The 14,671-nt window shown below is 44.4% G+C and overlaps 1 protein-coding gene across 1 annotated transcript in view; it reads right to left on the reverse strand.

Moving 5' to 3' along the window:
* Positions 1 to 11,934: 11,934 nt before the first annotated feature.
* nol6 (nucleolar protein 6 (RNA-associated)) overlaps positions 11,935 to 14,671 on the reverse strand; it is a 109,071-nt gene continuing 106,334 nt past the window's right edge. Inside the window, exons 25-26 of the mRNA XM_059989613.1 lie at positions 13,408 to 13,509; positions 11,935 to 12,208 (exon numbers count right to left, since the gene is read on the reverse strand). Coding sequence (XP_059845596.1) covers positions 12,059 to 12,208; positions 13,408 to 13,509 — 252 coding nt within the window. The 3' untranslated portion in view covers positions 11,935 to 12,058. The remainder of the gene's footprint in view (positions 12,209 to 13,407; positions 13,510 to 14,671) is intronic.

Consider the following 14,671-nt stretch of genomic DNA (forward strand, 5'->3'; position numbering starts at 1 on the left):
AAGGGAAGCAGTTAAAGTGTTTTAGCAAAGGTTTCTAAAAGGTATGACATGCCTCACAAATTTGTTGGAATCCATGAAGATCAAGCTACTTGTCCTGGTCCAGAAGTGAAAATGTTGCATAGCGTGGGAATATGAAATGAATGAGCGAGTTCTCAGAGTGTCTGTACCTCGGGCAATATCTGTAGATATGGTAGCAAAGTTCATGTTTCAAGTCAAAATACAAAGATTCACAGAACACATATTATCAAAGTATGTATGCAGCACACAACCCTGAAATTTGTCTTCCCCACAGACAGCCACGAAACAAAGAACCACGGAACCAACCTGTTCAAAGAGAAACATCAAACCCCACCCTCTCCCACGTGCAGAAAAGAACTGCATAAACGGCAGCAAAAAAGGGCAAAAGCACACAATATAAAACATGAAATCAAAAGCCTTATTTCAGTTCAGCTCAGTGTTGATTTTCTTAGCCACCCCGATTCAATATCGCCCAGAAGTAGCAACAAAAAAAGAGTGAGCAGAACTAGAACACATCATAAACCTGAATCAGAGTCAGAATCTACAAACCTCGCTGATTAAACCTTGCTCCAATACCATTCTCCAGCAGCTGAGGGAGAGAGCAAAATCACTCAAACACAAGGACGTTCCCTTGGGGGCATTGAGCAAGAAGGAGAGAGAAACCACCACATGCAGGCACCTTCTCCGGCAGAAGCCAGTGAGAGGCTGGTAGACTGTGCTGAACACTCACTTTCCCTCTGCACCCACCTCGATGAACCCATAACTAATGTTATGTTATGGTGAAGTGGAGCCAAGGTCCTGACACTTAACCCTGCAGGCAGCCAAGGTGCTACACAACGTCTTCATTCACCTCCTCTCTCACCTCCATTCTGGGCCCCAAACAGTCCTTCTAGGAGAGGCAACACTTCACTTGTGAATCTGTTGAGGTCATCTACTGCATCCAGTGGTCCCTGTGCTGCTTACCCTACATCTACCCTGACACAGACTGGGGGAGCACGTTGATGAGCGCATTCACTCCATCTACAAAAAGTAGGATTTCTCAGTGGCCGACCATTTTAATTCCAATCCTCATTCCCATTCTGACATGTTGGTCCATGGTCTCCTCTACTGCCATAATGAGGCCACTCTTAGGTTGGAGGAGCAATGCCTCATAGTCCATCTGGGTAGCCTCCAAACTGATAGCACTAACTTTGATTTCTCTAATTTCTGGTAAATTTCCCCCTCTCCTTGCCTCTTCTTCCATTCCCCACTCTGACTCCCCTCTTACCTCTTCTTTTCACCTGCCTGATACCCTCCTCTTTCCATTTCTCTCTTGGTCCACTCTCCTATCAGATTCCTTCTTCTCCAGTCCTTTACCTTTCCCTTTATCACCTCCCAGCTTTTTACTTCTGACCCACTACCCCACCCACTCGACTTCAACTATCACTTTCTTGCTTGTAGTCCTTCCCCTCTCCCACCCCTACTTTCTTATTCTGTCTTCTTCCCCCTTCCTCTCCAGTCTTGATGACGTGTCTCAGTCCAAAACGTCAACAGGTCTCGCTTCCATGGATGCTGCCTGGCCTGCAGAGCTCCTCCAGCACTTTGTGTGCATTGCTCTGGATTTCCAGCCTCTTCAGAACCTTTTCTGTTGCTGATTATCAACAGGGTTTTAAGAATGTGCCTCTAGAGTCTAGACTAAGGGAAGTTGTAGCTTTATTGTACACTTGTGTTCAGCAATACACCATATGGCAAGTGCAAACTGCTGTTGTTGAAAGGAATAGTTAATCACTATCAATAAAATGAAAGTACCGCAAATACTAACCGATTTGATGGCCATTTTTTGCCAGTTTCCAAGGGTTTTCCCCAGTCTTCCAGCATTTTGGTTAATATTTACAATTTACTTGAAATGGAAGAAGATTCCTAACCTGTCGAGGTTGAAAGGTTCAAAGGTACATTTACTGTCAAAGAAATGTATATAATATACACCCTGAAATGCTTTTCCTTCACAAACATCCACAAAAGCAGAGGAGTGCCCCAATTAATGAATGACAGTTAAATGTTAGAACTGCGAAGTTCCCCCAGCTCCCCCCACCCACACATAAACAGCAGCAGAGCAACGACCCCACTTTCCCCACCAGCAAGAAGGGCATCAGTGCGGCACCCACCCCACCCACCCCCCACTGAGCGCTCAGGCGTGCAGCTCTGCATTAGCTCTACATCCACCTTATAGCTAGCTCTCTCATTTATAAAAGAAAGTTATGGTCACCATCAGGGATCTGCAAACGGTCAGAGAGTTGATTCCCAGCCCGCCACAATACTGAGCTCCCCACTCACCTCTGCACCAATTTCTGGGGCAAGGATACCCCACGTCAGACTGAATACCCTCCCCTTCCTCCCAACTCAGGCCCTCTTCTAGCCTTTTGCCCCTTCTTGACCAGTGGAAAATAGGTGGGTTTGAGCTGGGTCGTGTGGCTCATTTGGCTCAGGGGGAAGGGTCTGTGGCACGAAGAAGGGAGTGATGAACTGATAAAGATTCTCAATGGCTCGGCCTCCACAGCCACCTGTGGCAATGAATTCCACAGATTCACCACACTCTGGCTAAAGAAATTCCTCTTCATCTCCGTTCCAAATTGATGTCTTTCTATTCTGACACCATGCCCCCTGGTCTGAAACTGTCCAATTACTGGAAACATCTTTCTTAAGTGGTTTAAAGTTCAATATTAAAGCCATAAAGCTGTGGGCAGCGTTCGCAGTAACTGTGCAATTCATTCTATTTGGGGTACAGCATATTTTAACAGTTGCTTCTATTAACATTCTTCTTCATAGCAAAGGACTTCCTGCATAATTGAACTTGCCCAAAGGACAGTTATTGGCGTATGAACAATGCCAGGAGGAACCATTTTAAAAGCAACCCACTGTACAAGCTGCAAAGAAACTTAATTCCTACTGGGATTTTTTCCCCACTGATATTCACCTCCCAGTCATGAACGCAACTGCATATTTCCTCTTTTTAAAAAAATGAAGTGCTGTTAACATACAAAGTTAAAGGCATTCTAAGGTTAGACTGTGCACTTTGGTTAATCATTGAATAGATGGAAGCAAAACATTGCCAGGGAGTGAACTGCTGTCACGTTAATGACTTCAGAGCATTGGCTTAGCCTTCAACATGGTGCTCTAGCCTACGGTCACACACAGAAATTAGACAAAGTAAATTGACATTCAGTGCACTAGAACTCACACATTTCAATTGATGCAAGCCTAAAAATCTAGAAAAATAAACCCCTGCATGTAAAATAGTTTAAGTTCATTGGAGTTCAGATTGCTTTTCATCTCGTACCACACAAATTATCAGCAAACACACATTATGTCTTTAGCATCCCATCCTGAGGTCTATGGACCCCTCGGTTAATGGTAAGGCTCTATGGCATTAAAAAAGGTTGGGAACCCCTGGGATAATCAGAAGCAACTCTTATAATACTCTATTTTAAACTGCATAGGCACACCAGCTCCACAAATAACAAATGATAAAAATAGCCATCTGATCTCTCCTTGCAATGATGTTAGGTAAGAGCAGATACCTGCAGGAAAGATGTAAATAAGGTTGAAAGAGTACAGTGGAAAATTTACAAGGATGTTGCTGGGTCTGGAGGATCTGAGTTATAAGGAAAGAATAGGTTAGGAACATAGGAGATTAAGAGGAGATTTGATGGAGGTATACAAAATTATGAGGGGTATAAATAGGGTAAATCCAAGCAGGCTTTTTCTACTGAGGTTGGGTGGGACTACAAACAGGAGGTCCTGGGTTAAGGGTGAAAGGTGAAAAGTTTAAGGGAACCATCAGGGGGAACTTCTTCACTCAGAAAGCCATGAGAGAGGGGAATGAGCTGCCGGTTCAAATGGTGCATGTGAGCTTGATTTTAATGTTTAAGAGAAATTTGGATAGGTACATGGATGGTACGGGTATTGAGAGCTAGTAGAGCTCGATGGGAATAGGCAGTTCAAATGGTTCAGCAGACTAGATGGGCTGAAGGGCCTGTTTCTGTGCTGCAGGTGTCTGTGAATCTAATTGTGAAGAATTAACTCATCTTGGAACAGTGCAATTGAATCTTTAAATAAACAGAGTTTGGGTTTAACACAACCGAAGGCACATCTTTGAAGGAAAAGTAAACAGGTTACAAGCTGCAGAAGGGTAGAGGAACAAAGGATTTTTGGAGACTCAAGTTTCTAACAGTAGCAGGTTGAAAAGGTCAGTTTAAAAAAAGCAAGTATTATGCTTCATTTCTTCAGGAACTGAAAATGTATGGAAACTTGGTCAGTGCACATATGCAGGAATGTGAACCATTCTAGCCTCAATATAATCTAAATGATAGGTACTGAAAATGAGAGGCTATGCCTGTCACATAGCTGGAACATTTTTCTTGGAAAAGTAGATTTACTGCTTACACAGAAAGATCATAAAGATTATGAAAGGGTCAATGCTAAAGAAATACTTCCAGATTAGAGATGAGACCAGAATATAAGCACAAATTAAAATTATCAAGAAGTCTGATATGGAATTCGAAGGAAATCTCTTATCTTTACAAGCTTGTATGTGAAACTTACCTACTACAAGAATGAGCCAAAGTTTTGGCACTAAAAGGCATAAGCAGATGGAGAGAGTAACTGAAGTATGGAAGTGTGTGATGGTACGGTGCAGAGGGAGCTCACTCCATGTCTGAACTTCATGTGTGTGAGATATGTTTTTGTCCACATCTACCCTTTGCAAACACAATCTCATGAGAATTGCATGTCTGATGTCTGACCGCCGTCCCAGAGATGGAAGAGAACCCGGTCGACCTGACACCCAGCCCAACAGGATAACAAGGATGGCATGTCTGGCTCCTGCTCCCAAAACAGGAGAGGTGGTGAATCTGTGAAATTTGACAGCTATGGAGGCAAAGACATTATAACTAAAGCGGAAGGTGATAGGTTCTTGATTGTCAGGGCATCAAAGATTACAGGGAGATGGCAAAGGAGTGGGTTGAGAGGGACAGCAAATAAGCCATGTTGGAATGTTGGAGCACTCGATGGGCTTTATGAACTTTTCAATTCCTCCTGGGGCTTTAATCTGCCCTATCTCTGTAATCTCAAAACTCCATTCCTACAACTTCCTTAAATACCCCTGCTCATTATATTCTGGGCTATTGATTATTCCCACATGGCAGTTCTGCAGAGTGGTGATGAGGTGCCACAGCTCTTTGAATGCCAGGATCTGCTCAAATTCAATATGCAGCATCTTGTACTAAAGTTTTAGTTCCCTAAAGCTTACCTCCATGATCAAAGATTTTGTGACTTCTTCCAAAATCTCCTGAAGTGACTTCATGCCAAAATTTTCTTGATAGAGCTCATGTGAACACCTTGGGATGTCTTCGTACATTAAAAAGTAGCTGCAGAATCAGAGGAGCCGACACACAGACAGATAGACAGACATACTTTATTGATCCTGAGGGGAATTGTGTTTCGTTACAGCCACACCAACCAAGAATAGTGAACAAATATAGCAATATAAAACCATAAATAATTAAATAATAAGCTAATCATGCCCAGTGGAAGTAAGTCCAGGACCAGCCTATTGGCTCAGGGTGTCTGACACTCCGAGGGAGGAGTTGTAAAGTTTGATGGCCACAGGTAGGAGTGACTTCCTATGACGTTCAGTGTTACATCTCAGTGGAATAAGTCTCTGGCTGAATGTACTCCTGTGCCTAACCAGTACATTGTGGAGTGGATGGGAGTCATTGTCCAAGATGACATGCAACTTGGACAGCATCCTCTTTTCAGACACCATCGTCAGAGAGTCCAGTTCCACACTCACAACACCACTGGCCTTACAAATGAATTTGTTGATTCTGTTGGTGTCTGCTACCCTCAGTCTGCTGCCCCAGCACACAACAGCAAACATGATAGCACTGGCCACCACAGCCTCGTAGAACATCCTCAGCATCGTCCGGCAGATGTTAAAGGACCTCAGTCTCCTCAGGAAATAGAGACAACTTTGACCCTTCTTGTAGACAGCCTCAGTGTTCTTTGACCAGTCCAGTTTATTGTCCATTCGTATCCCCAGGTATTTGTAATCCTCCACTAGGTCCACACTGACCTCTTGGATGGAAATAGGGGTGACCGGAGTCTTAGCCCTCCTCAGGTCCACCGCCAGCTCCTTAGTCTTTTCCACGTTAAGCTGCAGATGATGCTGCTCGCACCATGTGACAAAGTTTCCCACTTTAGCCCTGTACTCAGCGTCATCTCCCTTGCTGATGCATCCAACTATGGCAGAGTCATCAGAAAACTTCTGAAGATGGCAAGACTCTGTGTTGTAGTTGTAGTTGAGGTGTAGATGGTGAAGAGAAAGGGAGACAGGACAGTCCCCTGTGGAGCCCCGGTGCTGCTGACCACTCTGTCTGACACACAGTGTTGCAAGTGCATGTACTGTGGTCTGCCAGTCAGGTAATCAATAATCCATGACACCAGGGAAGCATCCACCTGCATCACTGTCAGCTTCTCACCCAGCGGAGCAGGGCGGATGGTGTTGAACGCACTGGAGAAGTAAAAAAACATGACCCTCACAGTGCTCGCTGGATCAATATTACACGACCATCAAGAACACTCATTCTGCTATGCTACAACAGCTCTACAGCGGGCACAATCTCACTGGCTTTCTGCTTTGGAACACCTAGACAGCAGCAAGACATACAGCTGGCTACTGTTACAGATTCATGTTGGATCCCAGTTCCTCCAAGAGGACCACAACCTTGTCATGGTTTGGAGAGCTATGTTGATTGGAGTCAAGGCTTTATACCTTAGCTCTTGGTAGGATCACCCATGCCAAAAAGGTCAAAGGGTAGAGGCCAGCCTAACAGTGGTCCACTGATACTCCAAGTTTGGGGGTTCAGCTCAGGGCTAACAACCCTGACTGGTCAAACAAAACTGTTATGGAAAAAGCAATAAAGAACCCTCCTATGTCTGTGTGCAATGGTATGGACAGACAGAGATACTGAACCTTCATTGCTGCCCTAAACACCAGTAGGCATAATGGGCATAAATATGTTGGTTCCTAGTTAAGCAACACCTTCATTGTTAGGTTCTCAGTATTACATCAGCATCAGCTCTCTCCACTATCTCCACCCGGATCCCCAGCACAGCAGGATGAGCAGTATCCTCCTGTTGAATGCCAGGAAGATTAGAAGTCTTTGCAATCCTCATTCACGCTCTTCCCAACTGCATACCCTAACCAATCAGCCACATAACTTGTAAGACTGCATTGTTCTAACCACATCGTTCCTCCAACCCATCACCTACTTCCTTCTCTGCCACATCACCTGCATCCATCACCAGCTCACCCCATTTCTCACTGAAACCTATTCTTCGGTTATCTTTATTTATTTAGAGGTACAGCGCAGAACAGGTTCTTCCAGCCCAATGAGTCCACACCACCCAGCAACCCACCTGTTTAATCCTAAACCTAATCACACAACTTACAATGACCAATTAACCTGCTGACCAGTATGTCTTTGGACCATTGGAGGAATCTGGAGCACCCACGCGCTCATGAGAACATAGTATCGAGATTGCTGGAGTTGAATGTTACATCTAGACTTGGCTATTCCAGTGCTTGTCTGGCATCTAACAGCATACAGAAACATGAACAGATAGTGACAGCAGCCTATTCCACATCAAATCTCATTCATAAAACCACAAGGTGTAGGACCAGACTTAGGTCACTCAGCTCATTGTATCTGCTCGATCATGGCTGACTTATTACCCCTCTCAACCCCATTCTCCTGCCTTCTCCCTGTAACCTTCGATGCCCTTATACATCAAGAACCTATCGAGCTCCACTTTAAATACCCCAATCATTTGGCCTCCACAGCCATCTGTGGCAATCAGTTATCATCCTTGTGTTCACACTGAGAAACTGGTTCGCAATTTTAAAATACACCGCTGTTTAAAAATTCTCTCTTGCTCTCAACTCTGCATTCCCTTCCAATCCATCAATTCCACACTCTTCTGCTAATTTGCTTGCAGTTACCAATAACAGATCAAGCAGCTTCTTCTTTTTAAAAAGATAAAGAAACCTAACAGCACAATCAAAGATTTGGTCACCTATCCCAACAGAAACTTTCTATAGTTACGGATTCAGGCAACAATAAATACATGAGTTAGGTAGGGGTTTTTATAACAAATAACACCTTTATTAAACACTGAAAACAAACCCCCCAAAAGTAAACAAATCACTAACGTAACCGGGAATCAGCTGCTGTGCGGCAGCTTAAACAGTTCTTAAAGCGATGTTGCAAAACAGTTCTTTAAAGTAGTATTGCCAAAAGTTCAAAATGCTCACAGTCTGTTTAAGGGAGAGACTTTTTAAGGCAATTTAAATTCTCTTTCATGTCGTGTTGCTTCAGTTCCCAAATTGAACTTTTCCCACGAAGAATTTACGAAACAAAACAGCTTAAAGGCACTGACCTTTCCTTTACAGCACTGTCTTCAATCCTTTCTGCTATTTCGCAGGGATTAACACGAGAACAGACAACGAATTCCTTCTGAATAAGGAACAAACAAGGTCGAACCCGTTTCACTGTTGAAATCGATTCTCCTCGATCTTCTATCTCTTGAACTCCGATCTTCACTCTCCACTGATTCTCAACTAGCAGTATTGTAAAGGAACTGCTGGCAATGACCTTTTAAACTTTAGGCATTAAATAAAACTTCATCTTTCAACTAAACTGTGTCATAACATTAATCACGCAGTAGCATGAAGTCAACACGGCAAATCCAGCCACGAACTGCCCCTCCTCACAGGGAGGGGTCCTCCTTCTATACTGTTTTAAAAAACCTGTCACATGACCTCTACTGGTGGGAAAATGACATCACTCCACCAACACAAGACCATTACCTCGTCCAGTATAGCTTCAACCCGTCACGTGACAAGGGTACCACTGTCACGTGTCACGAGTACGTAACACTATTCATGCCCATAGTTCTCACTAAGGAATCAACATTGGGAAGGGCGAGCAGTTCCAAGTTCCTGGGTGTCATTGCTGAGAATCTACCCTGGGCCTAACATGTAGTTCAAATTACAAAGCAGGCACTACAGCAGCTAAATTGCATCAGGAGTTGAGGAGAATTGGCATATCGCCAAAGGCACTCACAAATTTCTACAGACGTACTGAGGAGAACATTCGATATGATTGCATCACCATGTTGTACAGAGTGGCCATTGCACAGGATCAGAAAAAGCTGCAGGAAGTTGTCAACTCAATCATGGACACTAGCCTCTCCAAAATCCAGGACACCTACAAAAAGCGATGCCTCAAATAGGCAGCATCCATCATTGATGCTCCTCCCCCATCAGCCAAGACATGCCCTCTTCTCATTGCTACCATCAAGGTGGTGGAACAGAAGCCTAAAGACACAAACTCAGTGATTGAGGAACAGCTTCTTCCCCTCTGCCATCAGATTTATGGATGGACAATGAACCTGTGAACACTCACTATTTATTCCTGCTATTTCTGCACCACTCATTATGTACGGTATATACACACACTTCTCACTATAATTTATAGTTTTTATTATGTCCTGCAATATATTGTTGCCGCAAAACATCAAATTTCACGACAAATGTCAGTGTTATTAAACCTGACTTTGACCCTAGGATGTTCTAAAACATCTTACAGCTAGGGACATATTCAGAAATGCTGTCATTGCTGTAAGGTTCAAAGGTTTATTTTATTATCAAAGTACACATCCAGAATACAACTCTGAGATTTGTCTTCTCCAGATGGCCATAAAATACAGAAAACCAGCGATTTGAACCCACCGGCCCCTCTGAGGGCAGGGACCAACCCACCGGCCCCTCTGAGGGCAGGGACTCCAACCCACCAGCCCCTCCGAGGGCAGTGGCTCCAACCCACCGGCCCCTTCAAGGGCAGTGACAAACCCACCGGCCCCTCCGAGGGCAGGGACTCCAACCCACCGGCCCCTCTGAGGGCAGGGACTCCAACCCACCGGCCCCTCCGAGGGCAGTGGCTCCAACCCACCGGCCCCTCCGAGGGCAGGGACAAACCCATCGGCCCCTCCGAGGGCAGGGACAAACCCATCGGCCCCTCCGAGGGCAGTGGCAAACCCATCGGCCCCTCCGAGGGCAGGGACTCCAACCCACCGGCCCCTCCGAGGGCAGGAACTCCAACCCACCGGCCCCTCCGAGGGCAGTGGCTCCAACCCACCGGCCCCTCCGAGGGCAGGGACTCCAACCCATCGGCCCCTCCGAGGGCAGGGACTCCAACCCATCGGCCCCTCAGAGGGCAGTGACAAACCTATCGGTCCCTCCGAGGGTAGTGACAAACCCACCAGCCGCTCCGAGGGCAGTGACAAACCCACCGGCCCCTCCGAGGGCAGTGACAAACCCATCGGCCCCTCCGAGGGCAGTGACAAACCCACCGGCCCCTCCGAGGGCAGTGGCTCCAACCCACCGGCCCCTCCGAGGGCAGGGACTCCAACCCACCGGCCCCTCTGAGGGCAGTGACTCCAACCCATCGGCCCCTCCAAGGGCAGTGACAAACCCACCGGCCCCTCCGAGGGCAGGGACTCCAACCCACCGGCCCCTCTGAGGGCAGTGACTCCAACCCATCGGCCCCTCTGAGGGCAGTGACAAACCCATCGGCCCCTCCGAGGGCAGGGACTCCAACCCACCGGCCCCTCTGAGGGCAGTGACAAACCCACCAGCCGCTCCGAGGGCAGTGGCAAACCCATCGGCCCCTCCGAGGGCAGTGACAAACCCATCGGCCCCTCCAAGGGCAGGGACTCCAACCCATCGGCCCCTCAGAGGGCAGTGGCTCCAACCCACCGGCCCCTCCGAGGGCAGTGACAAACCCATCGGCCCCTCCAAGGGCAGTGGCTCCAACCCACTGGCACGAGGGCAGCCACTTGAACCATCAGCCCCTCTGAGGGCAGCGACTCAAACCAGCAGCTCCTCCAAGAACCACAACAGCCATTTAGCAATAATGAAAGTACAGCTCTTCTGTAGCTCTCCGTTTGGTACCATCTATTTACGTAACTTGGCGGGTTTCCTATATTATGGTTATTATCATTAAAGAGCAGTCTCAAGCTTAAAAATGAGGTGCCATGATAGCGTAGTGATTACAGTTCTAGGCATTGGAGTATAATTCCGGTGTTGTCTGTAAAAGGTTCGGACATCCTCCCCGTGAGTGAATGGGTTTCCTCTCACAGTCCAAGGGCATATTGGTTAGTAGCTTATTGCAAATTGACCTGAGATTAGGCTTGTGTTAAGTCAGTGGGTTTCTTATAGCTCCTACTCCAGAGCTTCCAGTAACAAATCAAAAATCTATTTACAGAAATTAAAGATAAATTCTCAGATTTTGTGAAAAGTTCTCCAAGAAACACGTCATTGCCAACTACCTTAAGTGTCTTAAGAGACTCTTGCAGCTTCGGAAAATAGAGGGCTATGGGTAACTCGAGGTAATTTCTAAAGTAAGTAAGTACATGTTCGGCACAGCATTGTAGACCGAAGGGCCTGTATTGCGCTTCAAGTTTTTCTATGTTCTTATGCCAGTGTTATTGATTGACTAACTTTGCTGTCTGTTTAAACCCAACAACATGGGCAAAAGCTGCACAGGAAAGCAAGTGTTAAACTGTCACATAGATATTTCAAGCAAAGACAACAAGCATCCAGAGAGGTAATGCTCATCACAACACACCAGCTTTTGATTGGTAATGTTCAATTTCAGATCACAGCTGAAATCAATATTAGTACCTTGTAGAGTTAACATGGAAGAAATGACAGTAAATCTCTGACACATGAACACGATCAACAAGTGTAATGATACAAATTGTCTTCAAAATAACTAGAAATCATGAGATGATCTGCTGTAGAGCCACCAGAGGTATATATAAAACATTTATTTTTCCAAATGGTACAAGTTATAATATTTTGCCACATTTCATAATCTCCAAATGGAGTGCCTACAAAATGAGGGAGTAGGTATCTATAGATAATAAAATTAAGTCCTTAGATCTTCCATTTCTCAGTGTGTGCTTCAACAGACTTCACCAATCCAGCTCCAAGTATTTCAAAGTCTTCCAAAATAGCCTCCACATTGGGGATCATTTGAAGTCCATTTTCTTTTGTTTCCAACATTCTAGCATGAACGTGGGAGGTCTGTAACAGAAAGATCAAATACTCTTCAAGGAAAGGATTGTTAACAATAGTTGCGGCAAAAGGATTAATATTCTATGGTAATATTACCATAGTGCATTCAATATGTTTCCATTGACAAATAAGGGAGCATGATGGAATGGCCAAATGGAAATTGCAAAAAGAATAATTTAATGCCCAAGGGACAAGTAGGAGGGGCACAGGAGGGTGAGAACAGTTTTACCAATGAAAATTCAGAAAAAGCAGCTTTTGAAAGTCATGGTTAGCTACACACTGGGGTTCCAAATATCTGACACTTAGAAACATAAAATACTTCAAAATTAATTATTTGATAATTCAGTATTTGCAAAACATTTCAAAACCATTAAAATAAAGCAATCAAACTCAGACAACTGAACAAAAAAATCCAAAACTAAGCTGAACCCTTTGCAATAATTCTCCTTCACTAAAATTAACAAAGGGCAACTCAGTGTACAGATCAAAAATGTGGTCCAGCTACTGACGTCAAACCCAAATTTTTGCATGCAAAACCCAGCCATTTGAACATAAACTATTCTAATATCACTGTCCACATCAATTTTTGAATATCATTTAATTAAAAAAGGATATAGTGTTTTCCCGGTGTATATGACAAATAAACTCTTCTCAGGCTTCCAGTCAAGTACAGTTATAGATTTTAGCCAATGCTTTCTTGACAAACTCTGCCATTTTCATCAGGGATGTCTAATCCTGTGGTATTTATACCCCCGTCACCCATTCCTCCTGATTGGTTAGTCCTCATTCAATCAGGAACTGGAATTCAATTGTAAACAAGATTGGACAGCAGAAACCTGATTGGATGAGGATGAACCAATCAGGAGGGATGGACAATAGGCGTATAAGTACCGCTGGACTGGACATGCCCAGGCATCATCCCTCATAAATATGGCAAAATTTGTCATTGAAACACAAAATCAGCAGTTCAGGAGGGCTCCTGATGAAGGGTTTCGGCCCGAAACGTCGTCACTACCTCCTCCCATAGATGCTGTCTGGCCTGTTGAGTTCTGCCAGCATTTTGTGTTTTTATTTATTTCCAGCATCTGCAGATTCACTTGTGTTGCCTTTGTCATTGAAACGCCTGTTAAAATTGATACCTGTACTTGGATGGAAATCTGAGGAGTTTATTCATCATTCCATTATTCCAAAATAATTTCAGTTAGTACCTTAAAAGGTTGAGGAACGAAAGCCTGAGGATTCCAAAGTACAGCAATCATATTTCCTCCATATGTATCGTAGAAAAATAACGCAAAATCCCCAAAAGCACTCTGTAATAGAACAAATTATTACAATTAATCAAATTTTACAAATATTCAAATAATCAATCGTTAGCAACAAATGCTAAAAGTATAAGATTACAGAATCAGAAATGAAATACAAGAACCAGACATTTTCTCAAAGGTGTAACTGCTATTTTGTGCACAAGATTCTGAGATGAGTGGGGTGGCATAGAAAGTAACACATCACTTTGCAGTGCCAGCCAGTGATCACCGACTACGGTTGAGATGCCTGTAAGGAATTTGTGCACCCCGTGATCACGTGGACGTCCTTCCAAATTCCAGATTGTAAACATGAGAGGAACACGCACACACACATACACAATACTGAAGGAACTATGGAAAAGAGTCGACATTTCGAGCCGAGACCCTTCTTCGGAACTGGAAAGGAAGAGGAAAAGTCAGAGATGTACATCCAATGATGCACAGTTAGAGTTAGTGAGTTGTGGGCATGTTGTGTTGGCATCGAAAGTGCGGCAACACTTGCAGGCTAACCAACACAATCCTCACTGATTTCATTTGATGCAATCACTCAATTTCACTGAATGCTTTAATGTACATGTGATAAATAAAGATAATCTGATTTTAATTTTATGAAGCCTCAATCTTATGCATTGCCATATACGGCTGTGGGGGGGGCTAGGTCATCGGATATATTTAAAGCAGAGGTTGATGGGTCCCTGATTAGTCAGGGCATCAAAATTTCAGGGAGAAGCCAGGAGAATGGGATTGATAGGGATAATAAATTGACCACGATGGAATGGCCAGGCATACTCGATGGGCCGAATTGCCTAATTCTGCTCCTATGTCCTACAGTCTAAAAGCTGATGGTTTTAATTATTGGTTAATGTTAATGGAACACAAGGAACTATTAGATTTCATCCACAAACCAACTTTTATTTCCTCTCAGAGGATGTGGGCATTGCTGGGCTGGCTGCTATTTACTGCCCACATTTCATTGTACTTAAGGAACTGGCAGCAATACAACATCTCATTAGTCAATGATGCCATGCCAATAGCGCAGCTGGCCAACAACACAGAAGCAAAGGAATAGCAAAATGCTTTAAAGGCATGCTGGTATGTGCGGAAATGTATTTACTTGTAGTAACAAAAATTGCCTTTATGTCTGTAACAAAATGGAACCTGTATTGAA

The sequence above is a fragment of the Hypanus sabinus genome, chromosome 14, assembly GCF_030144855.1.
Source record: "Hypanus sabinus isolate sHypSab1 chromosome 14, sHypSab1.hap1, whole genome shotgun sequence".
NCBI classification, from domain to species: Eukaryota; Metazoa; Chordata; class Chondrichthyes; order Myliobatiformes; family Dasyatidae; genus Hypanus; species Hypanus sabinus.